General features: G+C 44.3%; 1 protein-coding gene across 13 annotated transcripts in view; it reads left to right on the top strand.

The window, feature by feature from the left end:
• The window catches only part of LOC104001655 (putative uncharacterized protein encoded by LINC00596), a 169,737-nt gene that overhangs the window by 828 nt on the left and 147,517 nt on the right, over positions 1-21,392 (top strand). For 4 of the 13 annotated variants that reach the window (XR_010148401.1, XR_008538330.2, XM_063786984.1 and 1 more), the window contains exons 2-3: positions 452-481; positions 9,539-9,592. Coding sequence is in view for 6 of the 13 variants with exons in the window: in XM_063786984.1 (XP_063643054.1) it covers positions 452-481; positions 9,539-9,592 (84 nt within the window). In the remaining 7 variants the exon portion in view is untranslated. Of the gene's footprint in view, positions 1-451; positions 482-9,538; positions 9,593-9,958; positions 10,056-11,936; positions 12,032-15,825; positions 16,043-21,392 lie in introns of those variants that run through there. The other 9 variants (XR_008538329.2, XR_001708546.3, XR_673568.4 and 6 more) reach the window with 6 other exon arrangements.

Below are 21,392 nucleotides of genomic sequence, written 5' to 3'. Positions count from 1 at the left end.
CACGGTCTCGTGCCTCTTCAAACAAGTCATAAGTCTTTTTTTTTGAGAGGAAGTCTCGCTCTGTCCCCTAGGCTGGAGTGCAGTGTTGCGATCTGGGCTCACTACAACCTCCACCTCCAAGGCTCAAGTGATTCTCCCGCCTCAGCCTCTCGAGTAGCTGGGATTACAGGCGCGCACCACCATGCCTGGCTAATTTTTGTATTTTACTAGAGACGCGGGGTGTGTTTGGGGGGGGGGTTCACCATGTTGGCCAGACTGGTCTCGAACTCGTGACCTTTAGTGATCCACCTGCCTCGGCCTCCCAAAGTGCTGGGATTTACAGGCGTGAGCCACCGCGCCCGGCCAATTCACACACTTTTGTAACACAAAAGCGCCCAATGAAATGACCAGCTGCGGGCAAATGAAATTTTATCAAAATTTTATCAGCCGACTTCTGTTTCGCTCTCTGTAGGCGGCTACAGTTTAACTGGAAGTGACAAACGTAAGTATGTAAATGGCTAAATAATAATGCGTTTAAATAATTCAAAACCAGGATGTGCCACTGATTAAACATATGGGTTAGGAAAGTGCACTAATCGGATAATTTGATAATTTGTGTCATCCTAAACCCGTTCATAGACAGGATGAACCCTCTTCCCAGGGATACTAAGAGAGCCTTATATGTAAACTTTTTTTTTTGAGACGGAGTTTCACTCTTGTTGCCCAGGCTGGAGTGCAGTGGTGCGATCTTGGCTCACTGCCACCTCCGTCCCCCGGGTTCAAGCGATTCTCCTGTCTCAGCCTTCCGAGTAGCTGGGATTACAGGTGCCCGCCAACACGCCTGGCCAATTTGTATTTCTAGTAGAGATGGTAATTCACCACGTTGGTCAGGCTGGTCTCGAACTCCTGACCTAAGGTGATCCACCCACCTCGGCCTCCCAAAGTGCTGGGATTACAGGCGTGAGCCACCGCGCCTGGCTATAAACTTTTGATTTTCTCTAAAGGAGTGTGTTTATAGGCACAGATAAACTGACCTGATTGAAAGCGTTTCATTATAGAACTTAAACTTACGTGTCTCGTCTCCGACCCAACCAATCAGGACTCCCAACTCACTGACCCCTACCCAACAAATTATCCTTAAAGATAATAAAAATAACAACAACAACAACAACAAAAACCCCACATATGTGTCTTAAGGAATCCCTTGTTTCTAGTGTGCTACGAATTAATGTATTATCCATCATAAATTATAAGGTATTTTTCATGTGATGGAAGGGATAATTTTTTTAATGCAGATATTAAACAAATGGCAGTTTCTGAGGCTTGTTTTGGCTTTTCTTTCTTTTTTGCTCTCATTATTATTATTATTATTATTTGAGACGGAGTCTTGCTCTGTCGCCCAGGCAGGAGTGCAATGGCGCGCTCTCGGCTCACTGCAACTTCCGCCTTCTGGGTTCGGGCGATTCCTCTGCCTTAGCCTCCCGAGTAGCTGGAACTACAGGCGCACGCCACCACTACCTTTTGTATTTTTAGTAGAGACGGGGGTTTCACCATGTTAGTCAGGCTGGTCTCAAACTCCTGACCTCAAGTGATCCACCCGCCTCGGCCTCAAGCGGCCGCGCTCAGCCCTTTTTCACTCTCTCTCTCTTTTCTTTTTTTGAGACGCAGTTTTGCTCTTGTTGCCCAGGTTGGAGTGCAATGGCACAATCTTGGCTCATTGCAACGTCTGCCTCCCGAGTTCAAGCGATTCTCCTGCCTCAGTCTCCCAAGTAGCTGGATTACAGGCATGCGCCACCACAGCCAGCTAATTTTGTATTTCTAGTAGAGACAGAGTTTCACCATGTTGGTCAGGCTGGTCTAGAACTCCTGACCTCAGGTGATTCACCCGCCTCGGCCTCCCAAAGTGCTGGGATTACAGGCGTGAGCCACCGCGCCCGGCCCCTGTTTCACTCTTAACTACACCGAAAGCCTCAATACAAACTCTCAGTGTGGGAGCCTCCTTCCACTTTGATCCTCCAAAAACTTTTGCCAGGGCCAAAGGGCACTGTGATAGCTATGATGACGTCCTTTTCCTAGTAAAATCGAAGGGACTTCCCCAAGTCTCTCAGTTCGTACAGCTATGGGGCAGTGAACCCAGTTCTCCTGAATCAACTGTTTGCCCCGTGTTCTGCACTCTCGGGAAAAGCAGCTTCATCTCTTCCTTTAGAAGAGACATCCTTTCCACTGAAGCTCTCGTAAAGCTATGCCAGTGCTCACACACGTGTTGTTACTGCTCCTTTTTCATCCCTGGTGAAAGTAAGAGGCAGTCTGAGTCAGCGAGATCAGGGAGCAGGGAACGCAGCACCTGCTGTCCATCATCCGAAAATGGAAAGGAAAAGAGAGGGCAATTAACCTGAACAGGGTGAGGGAGCTCAGAGGTTCCTCCCTGTCAGCACTGGGCAAAAATAAAGGTTAAAATCTGACTGGCAGTACAGAGGGCATGGAACTCTCTTCGGGAATAAATGGCATGATGACAATGAGTGTTATTCAAAGTTTCAAATCCTGCTCTTCCTAAAGAACTATGCTGCATATCTCAGCTTGCTAAATGATTCACATTCATTTTATTTTCTCAACAACCTGTTAGGTCAATGGGACAAGTGTTTTTATTCCTATTTGGGAATCTTCTGCAGGATCACACAGATAGGAGATGGTGAAAGGCCAGGAATCACCCAAGCTCTGACTGCAAAAACCAATTTTCACCCTACCTGCACAGTTCCATATACATGTATATTAACAAATAAGTACGTGCTATGGAGAGACAAACTTTATAACTAGTATCAACATATGTGTCACCCTTGTTCCTATATTAATATTTGCTAATCTTTAATTACTTGGCAGACACTGTAGTTATTCATTAACTTATTGAACCTGCAACGTGCCAGACATTCTTTTAGATGCATGGGGAGGTTCTCATAAATACATCTTGTTCTTCTAGATCTTTTATCCTACAGAAGAAATACAGATAATAAACAATGAATACGATAAATGGATACAAACATCATACATAAGTATGTCAGACAGTTATAAGAGCAGAAATAAAAATAGCAGAGTAAGGGGGTTTGGAGAGTAGCAAGTTAAATAGGTCAAGGTAAGCCTCATGAGAGGGAGTTTCGCTCTGTCACCCAGGCTGGAGGGCAGTGGTGAGAACTTGGCTCACTGCAACCTTGGCCTCCCGGGTTCAAGCGATCTTGTGCCACAGCCTCCTGAGTAGCTGTGCCACCACACCCGGCTAATTTTTGGTAGAGATGGGGTTTCACCATGTTGGCCAGGCTAGTATCGAACTCCTGGCCTCAAGTAATCTACCCACCTCGGTCTCTCAAAGTGCTGGGATTACAGGCATGAGCCACCGCGCCTGGCCAAAGGTATAATTTGAACATAGTTGAAGGAAGTAAGAGATGTAGTCATGCAGCTGTCTGGGAGGCCTGAGGGCTTTAGAGGTCATTGGAAAGACTTTGGCTTTTATAATTAGGGAAATGGGGACCCACTTCAGGGTTGTTGGATTTTTTTAACATTAAAAAAATTGATACATAGTAATTATACATATTTATGGAGTGCATGTGATATTTTAATACATGCATACAATATGTAATGATTAAATCAGGATATTCAGCATATCTGTCACCTGCAACATTTATTATTTCTTTGTGCTGGGAATATTTCAAATCCTCTCTTGTAGCTATTTTGAAATATACAATAAAGTATTGTTAACTGTAGTCACCCTACTGTGCTATTCAACACTAGAATTTATTCTTTTCTTTTTTTTTTTTTTGAGACAGAGTCTCGCTCTGTTGCCCAGGCTGCAGTGCAGTGGCTTGATCTTGGCTCATTGCAACCTCCGCTTCCCGGATTCAAGCCTCAGCCCCCACTAGTACCTGGGATTACAGGCACGCACCACCACACTTGGCTAATTTTTGTATTTTTAGTAGAGACGGTGTTTCACCATGTTGGCCAGACTGGTCTCTAACTCCTGACCTCAGGTGATCCACTCGCTTCCACCTCCCAAAGTACTGAGATTGTAGGCATGAGCCACCGTGCCTGGCCTAGAATTTATTCTTTCTATCCGATTGTATGTTTATACCCATTAACTAACCTGTCTTCATCTCCTTCACCTTGCCCTTTCCTAGCCTCTGGTAAGTATCATTCCACTCTAACTTCCTGAGAACTGCAGGGTTTTGAACAGAGTAGTGATATGGTCAGATTTATGTTTTAAAGGGTCTTTGGCTGGGCAACATAGCAAGACACCATCTCTACTAAAAATTAAAAAAATTAACTGGGTGTTGTGGCTCACACCTGTAGTCACAACTACTTGGGGAGCTGAGGTGGGAGGATCACTTGAGCTCAGGAGTTCGAGGCTGCAGTGAGCTATGATCATAGCTCTGCACTTAAGCCTGGGCAACAGAGTGAGACTGTCTCAAGAAAAAAAAAGGATCTTTGGCTACTGGATTGAGAGTAGTTTGTAGGAGGGCAAGAGCAGAAACAAGAACTATGAAGTCTATTGCAATAATCCATATGGGAGATGTTGGTGGGTGGTTCAGGCTATAGTGAAAGTGATGGAGAAGGTGAGAAGCGCTTATGTACTTTGTTTATTTTTTTGAGACAGGATCTCACTCTGTCACCCTGGCTGGAGTGTAGTGGCACAATCAGGGCTCACTGCAGCCTCAACTTCCTGGGCTCAAGAGATCCTCCCACCTCAGCCTCCTGAGTAACTGAGACCACAGGCGCATGCCACCACGCCCAGCTAATTTTTGTGTTTTTTGTAGACTGTTTCATAATGTTGCCCAGGCTGGTCTCGAACTTCTGGGCTCAAGGGGTCCTCCTACCTTGGCCTCCCAAAGTGCTAGAATTACAGGCCTGAGCCACTGTGCCTGGCCCCAAGTGCTATGTATTTTGAAGGTTGAGTCAATAGAATTTCTTGGTAGAGTAAATGTGAGATATGAGTTAAAAAGAGGAGTCAAGGATGCCTCCAGAATTTTTGGCCTGAGCAACTGGAAGGATGGAGTTGCCATCACTGAGGTTGAGAAGAGTAATGCACAACTCCAGAGGGCACCATTCATATTGGCAGTCATGTGAAGGGCATAACTGGGAAGAAGTTGTTAAAATAAAAACTTCAGCTGAATTAAATGTAAAGGAATTTGGCCAGGAGCAGTGGCTCACGCCTGTAATTCCAGCACTTTGGGAGGCCGAGGTGGGAGGATCACCTGAGGTCAGGAGTTTGAGACCAGTCTGGCCAACATAGTGAAACCCCGTCTCTACTAAAAATACAAAAATTAGCCGGGCATGGTGGCGCGTGCCGGTAATCCCAGCTACTTGGGAGGCCGAGGCAGGAGAATCGCTTGAACCCGAGAGGTGGAGGTTTCAGTGAGCAGAGATCAAGCCACTGCACTCCAGCCTGGGCGACAGAGCAAGACTCCATCTTAATAAATAAATAAATAAATGTAAAGTAGTTTATCTGAGCAATAAACTATTCGCGAATCGGGCAGCCCCCAGAATCACAGCAAATTCAGAGAGACTCCAGGGATGCCTGGTAGTCAGAACAAATTACAGGCAAAAAAAGGGAAGCGAGGTACAGAAATCGGAAGTGAAGTATAGAAACAGCTGGATTGGTCACAGGTTGGCGTTTGCCTTATTTAAACACAGTTTGAACACTCAGCAGTGTATGAGTGGTTGAAGTATGGCTGCTGTGATTGGCCAAGACTCAGCTATTGTTAGAGTCGTATACTTCTAAATTAGGTTTTCAATCTTGTCTACCCATTAAGTTAGCTTACGGTTGTCCATAAGGACTCAAATATGGAAGTACGGAGTCCTTCTCTGGCCATATTTAGTTCACTTTAACAGAGGCAAGATGCCATCCATAGACTGTGCTGTGGATGGCACTCCTTGGAATTGTGCACTATGACAGCCCTGCATGTGGAGTAATGACCCTGGTGGGAGCAGGGGGATGATCAACATTTCAGTTTTGGACATGTTAAGGTTGAGACATGAAGTAGTCAGTTGAATATAATGGTTGAACACTCATTGTGTAGGTAAAACACAGTACTAGGTTCTGGAGATACAGTGATGAACAAAGACCCTGGTCTCAAGGAGCTTTTATTTCAGTGGAGGAGACACATAACAGTAGTAAAAGAATAACAAAAAAGTAAAATTACAGGCCGTGTGCAGTGGCTCACACCTGTAATCCTAGCACTTTGGGAGGCCGAGGTAGGCGGATTGCCTGAACTTAGGAGTTCGAGACCAGCCTGGGCAACACGGTGAAACCCCGTCTCTACCAAAATACAAAAAATTAGCGGGGCATGGTGGTGGGCACTCCTAGCTACTTGGGAGGCTGAGGCAGGAGAATTGCTTGAACCTGGGAGGGGGAGGTTGCCGTGAGCAGAGATCGTGCCACTGCATTCCAGCCTGGGCGACAGAGCGAGACTACGTCTCCAAAACACACAAACCAAAAAAAGTAAAATTACAACTGTGACAGTTACTAAGATAATGGGGAAGAGCAAAGGAAAGAGCTTCTTAGGTAGATGGAACTGGATGTGCTAAGGTTGTAGGAACAGAGGAAATGTGGTGAGTAGAGGGTGTGAAAGAAGGCAGAAGTGACTAGAGAGGAGCAGAGGGTGAGCAGCATCATAGGGAGATGAGGCTGAAAAGGCTGATGGGAGTAGGACAATGCAGGGCCTTCCAGGCTGTGTTGAGAACTTTTGGGGGAGTGCCTCTTATTTCTATCTGTCTGTCTGTCTGTCTATCTATCTCTCTCCACTTATTTACTATTTTTAGGGTTTATTGAGGTATAATTTATGAGGGTAAAATTTACTCTTTTTAAGGGTACTAGTCTATGAATTTTGACCATAATTAAGATGTAGGCTGGGCACAGTGGCTCAAACATGCAATCCCAGCACTTTGGGAAGCTGAGGCAAGAGGATCATTTGAGTCCAGGAGTTCGAGACCAGCCTAGGCAATATGGTAAGACCCCCTCATCTTTACAAAAAATACAAAAATTACCAGGTGTGGTGGCATGTGCCTGTGGTCTGGGCTACTCAAGAGGCTGAGGTGGGAGAATTGCTTAAGCCCGGGAGGCAGAGATTGTAGCGAGCTGAGATTGAGCCATTGCACTCTAGCCTAGGTGACAGAGCCAGACACTGTCTCCAAACTAACAAACAAACAAACATACATTTATCCTAAGATCCAGCAACACTGCTCGTAGATATTGACCTGAGAGAAATGAAGACATACGTCCACAAAAAACCCTGCACACTTATGTTTATAATGGCTGTATTTATAATAGTCAAAAACTGGAAACTACCCAAATTTTGGAAATTTGAGTTTAATAGATTATGGGAAATTACAAGAACTTACTGTCCATAAACATTAAAATTGAAAGGTGAATGTTTTTGATTTGGGCCTGGAGGTCAAATTAGATGGATACATGTTTAAATTATTAAAGTGAGGGGTGGGGAAGATATTGGGGATGCTCATACTTCACTATTCCCCAGTCTTTATTTATTTATTTATTAATTATTTTTTGAGACAGAGTCTTACTCTGTTGCCCAAACTGGAGTGCACTGGCGCCATATCGGCTCTGCATCCTCTACCTCCTGGGTTCAAGTGATTCTCCTGCCTCAGTCTCCTGAGTAGTTGGGATTACAGGTGTGCACCACCACGACTGGCTAAGTTTTTTGTATTTTTAGTAGAGACGGGGTTTCACCATGTTGGTCAGGCTGGTCTCAAACTCCTGACCTCAAATCATCCGCCTGCCTTGGCCTCCCAAAGTGCTGGGATTATAGGCATGAGCCACTGGGCCCAGCCTCTAATTTATTTAAATAATAATTTAAAGTTAAAACTGAGAGGAGGTGGGTGGACCTCAAGGTCAGGAATTCAAGACCAGGTTGGCCAATATGGTGAAACCCCGTCTCTACTAAAAATACAAAAATTATCTGGGCATGGTGGCACGTACTTGTAATCCCAGCTACTGGAGAATTGCTTGAACTGGGACCCTGGAGGCGTAGGTTACAGTAAGCCGAGATCACGCCACTGCACTCCAGCCTGGGCGACAGAGCGAGGCTCTGTCTCAAAAAAAAAAGCAAAAAACAAAAAACTGAGAGGCAAAAGGCTGTCTCCCTTCAACTCGACTAACACTTAGTCTTTTCTTTCCCTCCTTATTTAAAAAAATAAATCTTTATTGGTTTATCCTTTGTGCCAAGCATGGAGATAGGCATTGGGCACAAAAAATTAGTAAGACTCACTTCTTGCCCTCAAGGAACTCAAATTTCTTGAGGGAGGTGGACTTTTAACTGATAGTTACAATACAATTTGGTAAGTGCTATGGTGGAGGCATAGCTCATGCTGATGGAGAGCCTGCTATGCCTTAGGCTTCAAGTGCCTTATATAATATTAACCATTGTCCAAAGACAAAGTTATAACAGATTTAAAGATCTTAATTGGCTTCCATTTGTGATTCTAAAATCAGGCAACATCTCATTCCATAAAATAGAATGAGTATTTCAATGAGCTGAACAGAAGAGTTTGGCTTTTATTTTATTTTATTTTTGAGACAGAGTTCCGCTCTTGGTGCCCAGGCTGGAGTGCAGTGGCACAACCTCAGCCCACTGCAACTTCTGCCTCCCAGGTTCAAGAGATTCTCCTGCCTGAGCCTCTCGAGTAGCTGGGATTACAGGTGCCCACCACCATGCCCAACTAATTTTTTGTAGTTTTAGTAGAGACGGGGTTTCACCATGTTGGCCAGGCTGGTCTCAAACTCCTGACCTCAGGTGATCCACCTGCTTTGGCCTCCCAAAATGCAGGGATTACAGGCATAAGCCACCTTGCCTGGCCAAGGTTGACTTTATAGACAAAAAAGGGTTGAGCAAAGCAGAAACAGAAAACACAAAGTGGATTGGTGCTTTAAAGTTACTTTCCGTTTAAAGGTTAAAGCAGAGTGGACCTTCTTATCATTCCAGCGAAAACTGACCTGCTTGGGGATTTGACTATTATATCTCGCTGCTGATTTCTTTCTCTCTTTTTTTTCTCTCCTTTTTTTGAGACAGGGTCTTGCCCTGTCACCCAGGCTGGGGTGATAACAGCTCATTGCAATCCCTGCCTGAACCGGTCTTCTCACCTCAGCCTCTGGAGTAGCTGGGATCAGAGGCATGCGTCACTATGCCACTAGTATTTTGTATTTTTTGTAGAGGGATGGTGGTGGTGTTGGGGGGCGGGGGCTCTCCATGTTGCCCAGGTTGGTCTTGAACTCCTGATCTCAAGCTCAGCACCTGCCTTGGCGTCCCAAAGTGCTGAGATTACAGGTGTGAGCCACCATGCTCCGCCCCCTCCTGATTTCTTGGAAGGTCAGATAAGCAACTTATTTTCAGCTTGGTGGTGTGGAACTCCAGCATGAGTGACTCTATTTTGGTTTGTCTGTTGGGCCTAGTGTAGGAACTCAGTTCAAACCAATGACTTACTATACATTTTATTTAATACCATTTAATCCTTATTTAAATCCTATGAGTTTGCTATAATAATTTTCTCCTTTTTACAGTGAGGAAACTGAGGCACTGGAAGATGAAGGCTACAGAGGTAGAAAGTGATGGAGGTATGTGCAGAATACTATGGGATTACAGAGAGGGAAGGGCTGGAGTGGTCAAAGAAAGACCTATTTTTAGCTGGGCCACCAAAGAATGATGATGAACTTAGAAAAAGAATGGGGGAAATGTTTTCCAGCACTTAGGGAACAGAGAAACATTAATACAAAGGCTCAGAGCATGTGGCAATTTGGGAAAAGTGGCAATGCGGGAAAGAGTATATGGTGGAGGGGCTGCTGCTTAGGGGACTGGAGTGGCAGGGGGCAGGAAGTGTCTTCACCTTTCATTATAATGCGTGACTGGGGAGAATTAAACATCACAGTCTTTGAGGAACTGACAGGAACCTTACCGATCTTCTTGATCCTTTCGTTATACAGATAAGGAAACTGAGGCCAGACAGCTCCAGTGATTTAACTAAATTCCTGTGGCCGAGAACATCACCTTTATCTGTTGCTGTAAATTAAGGAATCGGTGGGCTTAGTGATTAGGTGTCCCTCAGAGGTTTTCAGGGCCTCAGATCTTGCCATCACTTTCCTTAGAGTTATCTGTTCCTGGGCTGGCCTAAGCTTCCTGTCCTTTAAGGAACCTGCCTGCCAACATTGGCCCCAACCCAACAGGAGATCAGTGACCTCCGTGTTCCTGACTTTTTTCCTGCCCTACTGACCACCTGCTGACCTATCCCGGTTAATAGCTTTACTGATCTGTCTAGCTTTGAGGCAAACACTAGCCCCAGTGTGAGGAACAAAGGGTCCTGGTGACCCACACCCCCTGGCCCTTTGGCATTCAGTCCTCAGGCTACCCAGAAGGACAAATTATTCGGCCTGTTTGGGGTGGGATGGAACAGTTTCTACTTCTTTTCTTTGGATATTTTTTTTTTTTTGAGACCCATCTCACTCTGTCACCCAGGCTGGAGTGCAGTGGTGTGACCTTGGCTCACTGCAACCTGCGCCTCCCAAGTTCAAGCAATTTTCATGCCTCAGCCGCCCGATTAGCTGGGACTACAGGTGCGGGCCACCATGCCTGGCTAATTTTTGTATTTTTAATAGGGATAGGGTTTCACCATGTTGACCAGGCTGGTCTCAAATTCCTGACCTTGTGATCCGCCTTGGACTTCCAAAGTGCTGGGATTACAGGTGTGAGCCACTGCGACAGGCCTTTTCTTTAGTCTTTCCGTGTTTTCTAAACACAAAGCAACAGAAAAACTTCTGCTTCAAATGCATGACTCAGGTCTGGCATTCAAGTTGCTGCTATTTTGGGAAAAAAGCTGCCTGTAGCTTTTGAAATTTCTTATTCTCCTACCTGTGATTAACTCATATGATTAGCAAAGTTTTATTATCAGAATTTATCAATAAAATGAAGTTAGTGATCTAGTAAATAAGAAGAGAACCAGCACAAAATAGCACCCAGAATCCCATTTTTTTTTCTATGCATTTGTAAGTACTGGAAACGTCTGGTGGCCGGGTGCGGTGGCTCATGCCTGTAATCCCAGCACTTTGGGAGGCTGAGGCGGGAGGACCACTTGAGGTCAGGAGTTCGAGACCAGGCTGGCCAACAGAGTGAAACCCCGTCTCTACTAAAAATACAAAAATTAGCTGGGCATGGTGGCGGGTGCCTATAATCCTAGCTACTCGGGAGGCTGAGGCAGGAGAATCACTTGAATCTGGGAGGCGGAGGTTGCAGTGAGCCTAGATTGCGCCATTATACTCCAGCATGGGGACAGAGTGAGACTCCGTCTCAAAAAAAAAAAAAAAAAAAAAAAAGAAAGAAAGAAGAAAACATCTGGAAAGAAGTAGCTGACGATATTAAAAGTAGTTATATCTGGGTTAAGAGTGTGTTGATGATCGCTGTTCTTTTTGCTATTCCACCTTTTCTAAATTTTCTACTATGTGCATATATTGAACTCAGAAAAGCAAACAATAAAATTTTCTTTAAAGTTATTAATATTAGGCAAAGCAAATAGCTCAAATGTACATTTGTGATAGTCCTCTTAGCCTATGACATGTTGAGTAATGTATTCTAGTTTGGTTTTCCTTGTTAGCCAAAGATTTCATTATTTTGCAGCTTAAGTTGTTTATTTCTAGTTCCTTAAGGTGGGGAGGAGGTGAGGAGGTGAGGAGGGTGAAGAAGCAAATTCCACTTCAGTAAAACAGGGCGTGCAGCCTTTTCCCCTGAGTCCCTTTGTCTCAAGGCCCCTGTGTTCCGGGTCTTTTGTTGTTCTCTGCATGGACTTTGATTCGAGATTTAAAGAAAAACAAGTGCTGGCCCTCCTTGCGCCCTCTGGTGTCCCAGTGAGGTATAACCGGACAAACCGCACAAAGATCACAGCCATTTTCACACAGCGCTCCCCCGACACAGTGATGCCTGGAGACGGGAATGTCTGGAATCTTAGAGGAAGGAATCACACACCGACAAGCATGGCAGGCTTAGTCTTTGAAACTTAATCAGAGCCTGTAAGTATGGATACTGTTTTTTAAAAAATTAAAAGCAGTATCTGGACTGCAAGTATTTAAAAAACCTAATAGGAAATAAGTCAACTCTCAAAGCATTTGGCACAGCTTTCTGTGTTCTAAAACTAAGAAAATCTTACTACATATGTTGTTTTATAAATACAGCATAAACCAGTACTTTGTTATTTGTTTTAAAAATTTCTTTTAGAGACAGGGTCTTGCTCTGTCACCCAGGCGGGAGAGCAGTGGTGCAATCTTAGCTCACTGCAGCCTTGAATTCCTGGCCTCGGGTGATCCTCCACGCTTCCGCCTCCCAAAGGACTGGGTTTACAGGTGTGAGTCACTGTGCCTGGCCTAGAACTTTGGATTAATTGCAAATAAATTAGGTGAAAGAGAGGTCTGGATACCTAGGCTTTAGCTTGACTGAGGATAATGATTTCCGCAACTTTAAGCTTTACCATGTAGACCAAAAATAAAATTCTAAGCTCCCCAATCAGTTGAATGGATGCCTCCTTGTCCAGGGGCATTCCAAAGTTACCTGAAACGCTAGTTCATGTCATGATGGGAACAGGTGGTCTGACAAGCCTCATTATACTCTCCTCCCTTTGGGACAGAGTCCCTTTGGGATTCAGGCACATCTGACCAGCATTAACATAAGTCTGACAAAGAAGGCTTTTTGTAGCAGTAAGATACCAACATGACAGACAGCAGGCCCTGAAGTAAATTGAAGTAGTTTACCCCAAAATATATATATATATTTTTGACACATTTTGAAATGGCCCTGCAAAGGTGTCTCTTGTGGGGAAAATCTACTTTCAGTAGAGAATCCCCTTCCCTTTCCAGATATTTTTCCTTAACCAGGAGAGAATTAACTAAGAGTCTTGCACCTTAAAAAGGTAAAAAATAAAATTTTTGGCCGGGCATGGTGACTCACGCCTATAATCCCAGCACTTTGGGAGGCCAAGGCAGGTGAATCACCTGAAGGTCAGGAGTTCGAGACCAGCCAGGCCAACATGGTGAAACCCCATCTCTGGCTAATACAAAAATTAGCCAGGCGTGGGGTGGGGGTGTGGGCACCTGTAATCCTAGCTACTTGGGAGGCTGAGGCAGGAGAATTGCTTGAACCTGGGAGGTGGAGGTTGCAGTGAGCCGAGATCACACCATTGCACTCCAGCCTGGGCAACAAGAGCGAAACTTCGTCTCAAAAAAAAAAATAAAAAAAAATAAAAAAAAAAAAATTAAAAGTTTTACAATCTGACCTGGTGCTGTGGCCCACTCCTGTAATCCCAGCACTTTGGGAGGCCGAGGCAGGTGGGTTGCTTGAGCCCAGGAGTTCGAGATAAGTCTGGGCAACATGGTGAAACCCTGTCTCTACTAAAAATACAAAAATTACCAGGACGTAGTGGCGCGCATCTGTAATCCCAGCTACTCCAGAGGCTGAGAGGTGCGAGGATGGCTTGAGCCTGGGAGGTTGAGGCTGCAGTTAGCTGAGATTGCACCACTGCACTCCAGCCTGGGTGATGGAGTGAGACCCAGAAATAATTACAATCTGTTCTTTCTGAAGCCTGCTACCTGGAGGCTTTATCTGCATAACAAGAACCTTGGTTTTCGCAACCCCTTATCTTAATTCAGGCACTCCCTTCTATAAATTTCAGGTCTTTAGATAAACTCTTTCAACTAACTCCCAATCAGAAAATCTTTGAATTCACTCATGATGTAGAAGCGCCCCATCCACCCTCACTGAACCAATGTACATCTTACATGTATTTTTTGATGTCTTCTGTCTCTCTAAAATGTGTAATAAAAAGCTGTAGTCCGACCACTTTGAGCACACGTTCTCAGGATTTCCTGGGGCTGTGTCACTGGCCATGGTCACTCATATTTGGCTCAGAATAAGTCTCTTCAAATATTTTACAGAGTTTGACTCTTTTCTTCATCGACAATCAATATGTGAGAGTTGATACTGAAGGTCCCTTTTGTCTATAATATACTTCATTCTATTGCATTTTTCACCAAACTGTTTTGTTTGGTTTTTATAGAGATGAGATCTCACTTTGTTGCCCAGCCTGGTCTCTTGGGCTTAGGAGATCCTCCCTCCTCAGCCTTCTAAAGTTCTGGGATTACATGTGCGAGCCCCCACCCTCAAACTATGCCTTTTTTTTTTGAGCCCGAGTCTCACTCTGTCACCCAGGCTGGAGTATAGTGCCACGATCTCGGCTCACTGCAACCTCCACCTCCCGGGTTCAAGCATTTCTCCCTGCTTCAGCCTCCCGAGTAGCTGGGATTACAGGCGTCCGCCACCATGCCTGGCTGATTTTTTTTTTCTTTTTTTTGGTATTTTTAGTAGAGACAGGATTTCGCCATGTTGGCCAGACTGGTTTTGAACTCCAGACCTCAGGTGATCTGCCTGCTTCAGCCTTCCAAAGTGCTGGGATTGCAGGTGTGAGCCACTGCACCTGGCTAAACTGTGCTTTTTAAAATTGTATTTCCACTAAAAAAATGTAGATGTAAAATATTTTTGGTTTAAATACTTGATTGATAAGATCTCAGGCGTGGTGGCCCATGCCTGCAATCCCAGCACTTTGGGAGGCTGAGGCGGGTAGATCACCTGAGGTCAGGAGTTCGAGAGCAGCCTGGCCAACATGGTGAAACCCCATCTCTACTAAAAATACAAAATTAGCCTGGCATGGTGGCATGCGCCTGTAATCCCAGCTCGGGAGGCTGAGGCAGGAGAATTGCTTGAACCTGGGAGGTAGAGGTTGCAGTGAGCCGAGATCACACCATTGCACTCCAGCCTGGGCAACAAGAGTGAAACTCCATCTCAAAACAACAACAACAACAACAAACAAACAAACAAAAAAACCTCAGGCATTACAGTTTTATTTGAATAGGCAATTCATGCACACAGAACAAAGTTCAAAAAGTACCAGATACCAGGAGGTATAAGGTATAGAGAGGAAAGTCTTTCTCCCATTTTTTCTTCTCTTTTCTTTCTTTTTTTTTTTTTTTTTTTGAGACAAGCTTCTTTCTGTCACCCAGGCTGGAGTGCAATGGCGTGATCCCAGCTTATTGCAACCTCTGCCTCTCGGCTTCAAGCAGTTCTTCTGCCTCAGCCTCCAGAGTAGCTGGGATTATAGGCATGCCACCATGCCCGGGTAAGTTTTGTATTTTTTAGTAGAGACAGGGTTTCACTAGGTTGGCCAGACTGGTGTCGAACTCCTGGCCTCAAGTGATCTGCCTGCCTCGGCCTCCCAAAGTGCTGGGATTATAGGCATGAACCACCATGCCCAACTTCTCTCCCATTTCTAACTCACAACAATTCTCTTGAGTGATGTTGGGGTTGGTCTGGCAGCTCAACAAGGCCATCATAGGCTTTGAGTACTCTCTTCTTGTTCTGGGTCTTTCTTCTCTGCTACCTTTAGCAAAAGGACATTTCTTTTCATGATTGTCACTTCATGTCTGCAAAGTAGCTGCTGCAGCCATCATGGCCAGTTTCAAGGCTGGAACATGAGGGAAGAGGCAGCTCCAGCACACTATCCTTTTGAATGTCCCTTTTTACTGGGAGAAAGCCTTTCCAGGGAAATCCTGACAGTTGTTTTCCTGTTTCATTAACCACTATTGGGCCACACAGAGGCTGGGAAACTGACTGCCAGGCAAAAGGGTATGAATAATGATTCTAATATTAGTTTTTTTTTTTTTATTCTAGTTTTCTGTGCTGGGTGTAAGAGCTGAAATTTGTTAGTATAACACCATTTTTCCTCAATTCAACAACGATGTTTTCATCATTTCTATTTCAGGAGATACATCCAGAAAACTGCATTACAATTTCAAATCAAAGCTGGACAAGTTTTTTTTTTTTTTACACAGACATCACCATGTTAGAAAAGTTGGACAAGTTTTGAAACCATTCTGAACCTATCATTCCTGTCTTTCAAATCCTTCCAAGGCATCTTATTATTGATTTGTTTCTATATTTTCCTCATTATTAAAGAGGTTGAGTATCTTTTCTCTAGAGCTAGTTTGGGTTCTGATTTTCTTCACTTTCGTGATGGAGTCATTTTAGAATTGAAGGGCATCATAGCAACTGAGGCAGTGTTGACATCATCAATATTTTAGGATTACAGGTAACCATATTTCCCAGTTTGCTTGGGACAAGGCCAGTTTTTACCTCTTGTCCTAGCTTTTTTTTTTTTTTTTGAGACAGAGTCTCGCTCTGTCGCCCAGGTTGGAGTGCAGTGGCGTGATCTCAGCTCACTGCAATCTCCACCTCCTGGGTTCAAGTGATTCTCCTGCCTCAGCCTCCCGAGTAGCTGGTATTACAGGCACGCACCACCACGCCTGGCAAATTTTTGTATTTTTAGTAGACACGGGGTTTCGCCATGTTGGCCAGTCTGGTATCAAACTCCTGACCTCAAGTGATCCCCTGGCTCGGCCTCCCACAGTGATGGGATTACAGGCCTGAGCCACCGTGCCTGGCCCTAGTATATTTTTTAATAGCATTGCATTCAATCTCAAAAGTATGTGAGTTTTGATGAAAAATTATATGGTGGTCATTTATTATCTGAAATACACATCAAAATACCACTATTGCCATTTTGCTCTGGTATCTTCATCAGTGGGTGCAGGATTGTCATGAAGGAGGGGGGAGGTTGTTCTGCTTCCTTCTCTGTTGTATCCCCAGAGCCCAGAACAGTGCCCAGCACCCAGTAAGTGCTTAATGAATATGAATGCATCTGCACATAAATTCGTTTCTTGGGGCTTGGCACATTGCCACTTGAACAAATGGATTCTATTAACAAGGAGTATGGAGCAATGATTTTGGGGTACACAACTCATGGCGCCTGCCAAAACATGCGCTTTAGATTTTGATAGATATCGTCAAGTTGTTCTCCACAGGGGTTGAGCCAGTTTACACTCCCACCAGCAATATGTGAGAGCATCTGTTTCTCTAACCTTCACCCACATGGTGTTATCAAAATTTTTATCTGTGCCAATCTGGTAGTTTAAATTTGCATTTTCTTTATTATGGAAAGATAGAGCATACTTTCATATGTTTAAAAGCTATTTGAAATTTCTAAGAACTGTCTGTTCATATCCTCTGCCCATTTTTTTTTTTTTCAGTGAATTACTGGTCTTTTTCTTATCAATCTATAGGAATACAAATAGTTGTTCCAAGCTTTTCATGCCTTTTGAGTTTGTTTCTGGTGTTGTTACTAAGCAGAATTTAAAACATGTATTTATATTTAGCTTCTTTCCTTTTATTGCATCTATATTTTGCATCATGCTTAGAAAGGCTTTCCCAGATTGTAAAATAATTCTCCCATATTTTCTTGTCTTACTTTCAAGTTTTCATTTTTTTCACATGTAAGTCTTGATCTATCTGAAATTTATTTTGGTGTAAGATTTGAGATATGAATAAAATCTAATATTGTTTATTGAATAGCTCATCTTTTCCCCACTGGTGGAAACTCTAAAGTGTTCCTGATATTCAGAGACTATTTCCTATGAAACTTTTAACACTCTAGTAAATTCTAAGGAAAGAAACTCAAGGACAAAGCAGTCAGGATGGAATTTTATTTTATTTTTTTGTTGTTGTTGAGACAGAGTTTTGCTCTTTTTGCCCAGGCTGGAGTGCAATGGCATGATCTCGGCTCACTACAACCTCCGCCTCCCGGGTTCAAGTGATTCTCCTGCCTCAGCCTCCCAAGTAGCTGGGATTACAGGCGCCTGCCACCACCCCTGGCTACTTTTTTTTTTTTTTGGTATTTTCACTAGAGATGGGGTTTCACCATGTTGGCCAGGATGGTCTCGATCTCTTGACCTCGTGATCCGCCTGCCTCGGCCTCCCAAAGTGCTGGGATTATAGGCATGAGCCACCGCGCCCGGCTGGATGGAATTTTAATTTGTAGTTTCATGTCTTGCATTTCCTCAATTTATAATAACGCTATCTTTTATTAAGCATTTATGTGTTAAGCATAATACCACAGAAGACTATAAAAATACAGAGAGTTTATAGAATAATGGTAAAATGAACACCTGTGTACTTGTTATCCAGATGAACATGTAAAACTTTGCCAGTGACTTGAAAATCCTCTGCGTGCTCTACTTTAATCATCATCTTCTTCTTCCTCCTCAAGAGATAACCACTATCCTGATTTTTTGATAATTATTTCTTGCTTTGCTTTATAGTTTTACCACCTATATGTATCCTTAAATATTAGATTGTTTATTTTTTGTATTTGATGAGAACAAAAAATATCTTTGTTGTTGTTATTTTGAGACAGTCTTGATCTGTTGCTCAGGCTGGAGTGTAGTGGCACGGTCACATCTCACTGCAGCCTTGACCTCCCAGGCTTCAGCAGTCCTCCCACCTCAGCTCCTCAATTAGCTGGGACTACAGGCATGCACCATCGTGCCCGGCTAATTTTTGTATTTTCTTTTTTGGTAGAGACAGGGTTTCGCCATGTTGCCCAGGCTAGTCTTGAACTCCTGGACTCAAGTGATCTGCCTGTCTCAGCCTCCCAAAGTGCTAGGATTACAGGTGTGAGCCATGGCTCCTGGCCTTATATTGCTTATTTTTGACAACTGAGTGGCAAGCCCAACCATTGCAGCAGGCTCTCAAAAGATAAGCTCTGGGTCACGTTCAGTGGCAGCGTTCCTGAGAGAATGTAAGAGCTCCTTTTGGGAAGTCTGTGGTCAGGGTCAAGAGTGAGTTCTGGGAAACACAGGATATATCACAGCTGGGACATCTGGCAGGGCTGCAGTTTGGGTCAGGTAATGGATATCTGCAGAAACATAGTCAAGAAGTGGGAGACTCTCTATCTGCAGCTCCCAAGCTTGCCATGGTTTCTTACCTACTTTCAAGAAGAAATCAAAGCAAACGCCTTCTATGGGGTAAGGTGAATTTCCTCAGTTCGTGAAGACAGCAGGTCATGGTGGGTGTGTTAGTCTTCTATTGCCACATAATAAATTATCACCAATGCAGCAGCTTAAAACAACATACATTTATTGTCTCATAGTTTCTACAGGTGAGGAGCCTGGCACATTTTAGCTGGTTCCTCTCCTCAAGGTCTCATTAGGCTGAAATCAAGACATTGGTTGGCTGCCTCCTCCTCTGGAGGCTCCCCTAGGGAAAGATTCATTTCCAAGGTAGCTCAAGTTGTTAGCAGAGTTCATTTCCTTGCAGGTGCAGCACTGGAGGCTCCTCCTCTCCTCTCCTCTCCTCCCCTCCCCTCCCTTCCCTCCCTCCCTCCCCCCCCCCTTTCTTTTTTTCTTTTTTAACAGAGTTTCTCTCTGTTGCCCAGGCTGGAGTGCAATGGCACAGTCTGGGCTCACAGCAACCTCCACCTCCTGGGTTCAAGCGATTCTCCTGCCTTAGCCTCCCAAGTACTTGGGATTACAGGCATCTGCCACCATGCCTGGCTAATTTTTGTATTTTCAGTAGAGACGGGGTTTCACCATGTTGGCCAGGCTGGTCTTGAACTCCTGACCTCAAGTGATCTGCCCGCTTGGCCTCCCAAAGTGTTGGGATTACAGGCGTGAGCCACTGTGCCTGGCCTTCACTTTCTGGCTGTCAGTGGGGACTGCTGCCAGCTCCTAGAGGCTGCTCTCAGGTGGCCCCCTCCACTCAGCAGTGGAGACTCTTCCTTATGATGAGTCTCCCTTATGTTGAGTCTCCCTTGTGCTTAGAATCTCTCTGGCTTTCTCTTCTGCTACCAGCCAGAGAAAATGCTCTTAAAATGCCTTTAAAGGGCTCATGTGATTAAGTCAGGTTTACCAGGATAATCCTTTGTCTTAAAGTCAACTGATTAGTCACCTTAATTACATCTGCAAAACTTTGTGTCATGCAAGGTGACATAAACCTACTCATAACTAGGGGGTGGAGATTATGGAGGTCATTTTAGAATTCTGCTTGTCATGGTAAGGAGAGCAGAAACTCCATTGGTTCATAGTCAAGATGTGCCAAGCACAGACAAAATCTAGGTCAGATTCACCAGGCCTCAAAAAGATGGTCCAATGGCAAAGGGTATCTTCGAGATGGCTCCTGTGATGTCTGCATCTTGTGTCACATTGCTCCCATCTGGATTGACTGTCCTCTGCATCTGACACATAGCTGTCATTCAAGGACCTCTTTTTATCATCCTCCTGAGGACCCTTTTTATTTCTCTTGTGTTGGATTGCTTCTTTCTTGCATCCCATTTCTTCCTCTTTACTCTTAATTCACACTCTCTCTTGCTTTCTTCTTATTCTGGTGGAGTCAATCTTCTTGAAATTTCTTGAGAATGGGTACATGGAAGTTAACTTTTTCAGAACTTTTATGTCTAAAAAACTTTTTTTTTTCTTTTTCTTTTTTTTTTTTTTTTGAGATGGAGTCTCACTCTGCCACCTGGCTGGAATGCAGTGATGCGATCTTGGCTCACTGCAACCTCTGCCTCCTGGGTTCAAGTGATTCTCCTGCCTCAGCCTCCCAAGTAGTTGGGATTACAGTCGCCCACCACCACGCCTGGCTAATTTTTTTTGTATTTTTAGTAGAGACTGGGTTTCGCCATGTTGGCCAGGCTGGTTTTGAACTCCTGACCTCAGGCAATCTGCCCACCTTGGCCTCCCGAAGTGCTGGGATTACAGGTGTGGGCCACTGTGCCCAGCCAAAAAAACCTTTATATTTTTATTTTTAGAGATAGGGTCTTGCTCTGTCACCCAGGATGGGATGCAGTGATGTGATCATAGTTTATGGTAACCTTGAGCTCCTAGGCTCAAGGGATCCTCCTGCCGCAGCCTCCCAAGCAGCTAGGATGACAGGTGTGAGCCACCATGCCTGGATTCAATTTTATGTTTATACTTGATTGATAGCTTAGCTGAGAATATAATTCTAGTTGGAAGTTATTAGCCCTCAAAATTTTGAAGGCATCATTTCACTTTCATTGTGCTGGATTGTCTGTTGTCCAGCTATACCTCTCCATTATCCCTTCTAGAGTCCGCTCTGCATTAAAGAAGAGAAACCTGTAGTTACATGTGCCAGAATCCCCTCCTTCATTTGATTCCAAGTTGGAGTTTGCCAATGAGAGGCATTTGTGTGAGAAGGAAAGCAGAAAAGAAAAACCATTATTCAACAGAGGCAGTTGAAGGCAGACACATGGGCTGAAGGCAAGATCTTGAGAGTTTCCTGTTTTGGTGCTGTCAGCAGCTGGGATTGAAGGCAGTGTCTTGCCTTAGATTGCTGAGATTTTTCCATGGCTTGCAGGTGAAGTTATGTGAATCACTGACTTCTACTGGCTGCTCTCCTGACCATCACATCCTCAGCACTTAGTTTTATTTTTGTTTTTGTTTTTTTTGAGATAGAGTCTCACTCTGTTGCCCAGGCTGG

Source organism: Pan troglodytes, chromosome 10 (genome assembly GCF_028858775.2).
Source record: "Pan troglodytes isolate AG18354 chromosome 10, NHGRI_mPanTro3-v2.0_pri, whole genome shotgun sequence".
NCBI lineage: Eukaryota > Metazoa > Chordata > Mammalia > Primates > Hominidae > Pan > Pan troglodytes.
This window is presented reverse-complemented; position numbering and strand designations above follow the sequence as displayed.